Source organism: Miscanthus floridulus, chromosome 10 (genome assembly GCF_019320115.1).
Source record: "Miscanthus floridulus cultivar M001 chromosome 10, ASM1932011v1, whole genome shotgun sequence".
Lineage (NCBI taxonomy): Eukaryota > Viridiplantae > Streptophyta > Magnoliopsida > Poales > Poaceae > Miscanthus > Miscanthus floridulus.
Genome location: NC_089589.1, coordinates 19312039 through 19318517, shown reverse-complemented (window position 1 = coordinate 19318517; position 6479 = coordinate 19312039). Strand labels below are relative to the sequence as shown.

Genomic DNA, 6479 nt, shown 5'->3' with positions numbered 1-6479 from the left:
CAACTTTTTTTTACTGTGACTAATTATATATAAAAGAATATTAATTTTTATAATATATAATTAATATCATTAGATAAATAGTTGAATATACTTTCATAATAAACTTATTTGAAGATATAAATGTTGCACGCATTTTTTATAAATCTAGTTAAAGTTGAGAAAGTTTGACTTGTACGCATCTCATAACGTCCTTCTTTTTGGGACGGAGGGAGTATGGCTGTAATAGACTTGTAGAAAGTTGGGTCAGGGTATTTCACAGATTCTGATACTGATCCTGAATTCCTGACTGAAGACAAATCAACTGAGGGCTGGAACAAATTAGCAGGTAAGGCACAAGAAACGGATTGACGCAGTAAGCATCAGCATCTTTACCCTTCTTCCTTGCATCCAAAGCAACTCACGAAGGGAATTTTCATGGCATTCTTCGTGTCCAGCAATGATAAATCGACATTTCCACGGCTGGCAGGGCGGCTCTCCCCCGTGCCAAACATTTGTACGCTGATGCTGATCCCTGACAGGGAGAGGCACCCAGAGTCAGAGGTTGGCGGCCAGCTGAAGCAAGCCTGAAGGCGAGCCTGACCACCATGGTGGCATCTGACGAAGAACCTGTCCCCGTGCACTTGTACAGGCTTAGGTGTTTGGTTTCCCTCCTAATTTTTAGTTCTATCACATCAGATGTTTGATATTAATTTGAAGTATTAAATATAGACTAATTACGAAACTAAATGTACAGATTGAGACTAATTTACGAGACGAATCTATTAAGCCTAATTAGTCTATGATTTTGATAATATGGTGCTACAGTAAACATGTGCTAATGATGAATTGATTAGGCTTAATATATTTGTCTTGTGGATTACTGACCATTTCTGTAATTTATTTTATTATTACTATCCGAATACTTAAACGTAACACTTGATACGACATTTGTTAGACTTGAGTTCCTACGTCAAACACCACGCGCGTTTGCTTCATGGCGGGCTGTCTGCCTAGAACAGCGCATGTCCGTTGCTTTCGGTCTTTTACTAGGGCAGCACTGCCAAGCGTGCAAGGCTCCAACTCATCTGCCGTGCCCAACTCCAATGACCGTCGCTTTCAATCTTTGGTTCTATGCTAATCTGCCTGTACATGCCAAGATATGTGCACTTCTGTCTTTGTCTCCTGCTGTATGCTCATAGATAAAAGAGTTGTTCTATGCTATCGTTGGTGCCAAATTTGTAGGCCCCTTGGTTCACAGGTGAAGCATAAAATTTTATAGGATTGAGGATTCCTTTGGAATGGGCACTGTTGATGCTTTTGGGCCTTGTTTAGTTGGCGATTTTTTTTGGAAAATTGTACTGTAGCAATTTTCGTTGTTATTTGACAATTAGTGTCCAATCATAGTCTAATTAGGCTTAAAAGATTCGTCTCGTGAATTTCGTCTAAACTGTGTAATTAGTTTTATTTTTTATTTATATTTAATGCTTCATGCATGCGTCCAAAGATTCGATGTGACAAGAAATCTTGAAAAATTTTGCAAAATTTTGGGAACTAAACAGGCACTTGTTCACGGGAATGAAGCAGATGAAATCCACACGAATACTGTGCCAACCCCACAAAAATGGAGGAAACTTAACATCCAATTGGACCTCTTTTTTGTGCGAAGACCGAGGCAACTCTCCTTGTTACTCGTACCAAGACGGGCAACAGTCAGTAGCAAGAATAAAAAAAAGCTATAATGCTAACGACTACATGACTAAGAAATTGGATTACTGTTGCAAGCTTATGTTCTTCCTTTCCTATGTTCCAAACAATCATTTCTATTCATATCCTCTATTTTCCAATCCTCTATTTTTCACCTACAATTCTATCATATCCCTGCGTTTCTCCTGTTCCTACGTTTCTCTGATCCCGTGTTCCAAATGAGCCCGTAGAGTTAATATGCTAAATTCTGTTGTAAATCACGGGCGGGAAGTTCCATGATTTCTATATTTTTCCTATGAAGTTGAACAAATTCCTGATTCCCGCATTTCAAACGGGTCCTTAAGAAGAAGAGGAACTCAACATTTGTATTTTGTAAACCCATCTGTTCCGATTTTCAAAAGAAATTCATGGCCGTGGCTCGTGGTCCGTGGAGCAGCCGACAGTCCTTGCCGCGAGTGCCAACCATTCGTTCAGCGGCGAAGACCAAATGCCAGGTGGAAGCATCCAGCACCGTCGATTTCCTCACGACCTTCATCTGAGCCGTTGCTTTCGCGTGTGGCCTTCACGCTGGCGCCCGACAGGGTCCACCTCACCGCCTCCGTGCCGCCACCTCAGCCGGCGCCGGGGCCCGCGAAATCTCCTCGACCGCTACTTTCTCTTCCTCCTCTCCTCCTCCGGTCCTCCCCCATCCTTTCCACCCATCATCCACCGCCACCAGCCCACCACCGCCTCCCTCCTCCCGCAGCGCGCAAAGCCCTATCCTATCCCTATCGCCACTCGCCGCCGCCCGTCCACATGGCCAGCTTCGGCGTCGACACCCGCCCGGCCGCCGCGGCCTCCGGTGCCGGCGGCGGCGGTAGCGGTGGCGGCGTGGCGGGGACGACAGGCGAAGGCGCGCTCTCGTTCCTCTCCCGCGGGCTGTGGGAGGACCTCTGCTTCGTCCGTGCGCGGGCCGGGGAGCTCGAGACCTTCCTGAGCGCGCCGGTGCCGGAGCCCGAGCTGTTCGCGCGCCTCCGCCGCGCCTACTCCTCCTCGGCATCCTCGGCGCGGACGCGGCTCGACCTGTCCGCGTTCGGGAAGGCGTTCGAGGCCGACGCGTGGAGGGGCGCCAGGGCCGCCAGGTGGAGGTGGGAGGCGGAGGAGGCCGAGGAGTGGGAGCCCGTCAGGATGGTCAAGGCCCGCCTCAGGGAGCTCGAGCGGAGGAGGCAAGGGCAGGGGCAGGCCCAGTCACCCAGCGACATGCTGCACAAGCTCAAGCTCAGCTTGGTAAGCTTCCTAGAAACATTTGGTATAGTCAGAATAGGACTGTTGATTAGGATAGGATACTAAACCTCGAGAAGCAAGCAACACAACCCAAAATCCAACACGGCTCGAATTGAGCGGGACTGTCAACTTACTTGAGCGTGTGTGTTTTGTCTTTCAATCGGAAGAAGTTGATTGTGGAAATTGTGCAGTTCCCTTGGGTGTCAAATGGAGATGTTTGTTTGAATTTGGATGGGAATAAACTCCCATGCTATTCAAACTGAATTGCTTCGTGGACACAAAACATGCATATTTTTTTAGCAGCTTTGCTAAAAATTAGTTTTTATGATCAAGAGTACTTGAGAATTTGAAAAAACAAGGTGTAAAAAGTCAAGATTTTGGATAGTACTTTCCATATTTGGAAGAAATGAGTTTAGAAGGAGCACTCTGTGACTGTTAGCTGCTCAATAGATTTGATATTTCTGTTATGTGCCATGCCAAATAATAGAATTTGGGTAGAATTGAAATTGCGGATCGTGTACTGAATGAGTTAAGGAAAATAGTAATGTTAAACAATTGGAGGTTCAAAGCTCATGGAGATGTTCTTCTGTGAAGCCTACAAGTCTAGCCAATTTTATTTTCTTCATGTTTAGATTTATATAAACAGAACTTATAGACATTGAGGGCTAGAATTCAACAATGAAAAGTCAGAAGTTGGAAATTTAGTCATAGTCTTCACTCTTCAATAGATTTAGTATCTGCATAATCATGTAATTTACACTCGCTTGGAATGTGTCAATCCTAATTAAGCTTATCTCGGGATATACATGATGCAGACTGCTCTTGTTCCTGTAGCAGATTAATTGACGCACCATTGCACTTCTTATTGCAGAAATCAATCAGCTTTGCGCCTGATGCGTCTGAGGTTAGTCCTCTTGATTCAATTCTTGTTGCACAGTGCTGTCAAGGAGATTCACTTCTGAAATCTTTTGCTCATAGTGGCATCTTTTATTTGCTTATATTTAATTACTGACTTCTGACAGTGACTTTTGCAAGAAATGTTCAATCTAAATAAAAATGATTGTGTTAAATGTTGCTTTCAATACATTACTTATGTAAAGTAATATGGTCACTATGTAACATTTTTCTGAAATCCTGGTACAACTAATCTCTTTTGTATATCTTTGTAAACCCTTATTAAGCAAAAGATGAACATTCCATCTTGTTAGAACACAGTCTAATCAATCTTGTCCACTTTTGCATTTTCATAACCAGTATCGCACTTGTGCAGGATGTTCCACCACTGGATTTAGGAGAACTTCTTGCTTATTTTGTAAAGCAATCTGTACCACTATTCGACCAACTTGGTATAAAAAGAGGTAAGATGCTTGATTTTTTATTACAATAGCTATAATGTTTAGCTTGCATTGAGCTGATTATTCTTTCTCATCTGCTTTAGATGTATGTGACAAGTTGGTGGAGTCTCTATGCAGCAAGCGCAAGGACCACCCTGCATATAGGTTTTTGTCAGCAAGTGAACCATCTTCATTGAGAAATGACAATGTTGGGGATGAACTCGACCTAAGAATAGCTAGTGTCCTACAGAGTACAGGACACCATTATGAAGGTGGATTTTGGAGTGATGGCCCTAAGTCTGACTTATCTAGCAAGAGACATGTTGCCATAGTCACCACTGCCAGTCTTCCCTGGATGACTGGAACAGCTGTGAATCCTTTGTTTCGAGCTGCATACTTGGCTAAATCTTCCAAGCAAGATGTAACTTTGGTAGTGCCCTGGCTTTGTAAGTCGGATCAAGAACTTGTGTACCCCAATAGCATGACTTTTAATTCACCACAAGAGCAAGAAACTTATATGAGGAATTGGCTGGAGGAAAGAGTTGGTTTCAAGACAGACTTCAAAATATCGTTTTATCCTGGAAAGGTAACTTTTCCTTTTCAGCACAATGTTTGAACACTATGTGCAATAGCTCATGTAGTCGCAATTTTTTATAACTACAGTTTCAAAAAGAAAGGAGAAGCATAATTCCTGCTGGGGACACTTCACAGTTTATACCATCAAAGGAAGCTGATATTGCAATCTTGGAAGAGCCTGAGCACCTCAACTGGTATCATCATGGGAAACGTTGGACAGACAAATTCAATCATGTGGTCGGTGTGGTGCATACAAATTATTTGGAGTACATCAAGAGGGAGAAGAATGGTGCTATTCAGGCCTTTTTTGTTAAGCACATTAATAACTTGGTCGCCAGAGCTTATTGCCATAAGGTACTCAACAAATTATATTATTCCTCTGATGTTTGAGCCATCCGCGTGGTGTGGTTGTAGGCTATATTACAGGCTGTTTATCGTTTTTGGTCTGATTAGTTGGTGTCTATGCTATGTAGATCTTGCGGCTGTCAGGTGCTACTCAAGATCTGTCCAAGTCGATGATCTGCAATGTGCATGGTGTGAACCCCAAGTTTCTGGAGGTCGGAGAGAGAATAGCAGCAGAACGGGAGTCTGGCCAGCAATCCTTCTCTAAGGGAGCTTATTTTCTGGGGAAGATGGTCTGGGCCAAGGGTTACAGAGAGTTAATAGATTTGTTCGCGAAGCACAAGAGTGATTTGGAAGGCTTCAAGCTGGACATCTATGGAAACGGTGAGGATTCACACGAGGTGCAATCGGCTGCCAGGAAATTGAATCTGAACCTCAACTTTCATAAAGGCCGGGACCACGCGAATGATTCTCTTCATGGGTAAAAGACCAGAACTACTCAGTTGCCTTTTGTAGACATTCTCTGCCTATATGTGATGATGTTATATCATTATTCTCTTGTCAATTTGAATGTCTGTCCTACTGTTCCATTTTCAGGTACAAGGTTTTCATAAACCCGAGCATCAGCGACGTCCTCTGCACCGCGACCGTGGAGGCACTAGCAATGGGCAAGTTCGTGGTGTGCGCCGACCACCCGTCCAACGACTTCTTCCGGTCGTTCCCCAACTGCCTGACCTACAAAACATCCGAGGACTTCGTCGCCAGAGTGAAGGAAGCCATGACCCGCGACCCACAGCCCCTGACCCCCGAGCAGCGGTACAACCTATCCTGGGAGGCCGCCACCCAGCGGTTCATGGAGCACTCCGAGCTCGTCAAGGTCCTGAACTGCGACAGCAGCGAATGCGCCAGCGAATCCAGCAAGTGCACGAACACAAGGATGAGGAGATCCGCCTCGGCACCGAACATGTCGGACGTCGTGGACGGCGGCCTGGCGTTCGTGCACTACTGCTTCACCGGCAGCGAGCTCCTGAGGCTGTCGACCGGCGCTGTCCCGGGAACCCGGAACTACGACAAGCAGCATAGCTTGGACCTCCACCTCCCGCCGCCCCAGGTACAGAACCCGGTCTACGGCTGGTAATTCCTAGCGCGTTAGCAGTATACAGGTGTAGCCGTATATTTATATATAGCTCTGCAGTCTGTAACACTAGCGTTTTCATCTGTGCTGCCAAAGGCAAGCCATGTTCTTTTTTTTTTTTGAAATAAACGAGGGGAGAGTTTCCC

At 45.0% G+C, this 6479-nt stretch overlaps 1 protein-coding gene across 1 annotated transcript; it reads left to right on the top strand.

Moving 5' to 3' along the window:
* The first annotated feature begins 2350 nt into the window (after positions 1-2350).
* Positions 2351-6479, top strand: LOC136486329 (digalactosyldiacylglycerol synthase 1, chloroplastic-like). Its single transcript, XM_066483195.1, has 7 exons — positions 2351-2949; positions 3818-3850; positions 4217-4304; positions 4385-4866; positions 4944-5210; positions 5330-5679; positions 5796-6479. Exons 1-7 carry the CDS (start codon positions 2479-2481, stop codon positions 6334-6336), a joined length of 2232 nt encoding a protein of 743 aa, XP_066339292.1. The 5' UTR covers positions 2351-2478; the 3' UTR covers positions 6337-6479.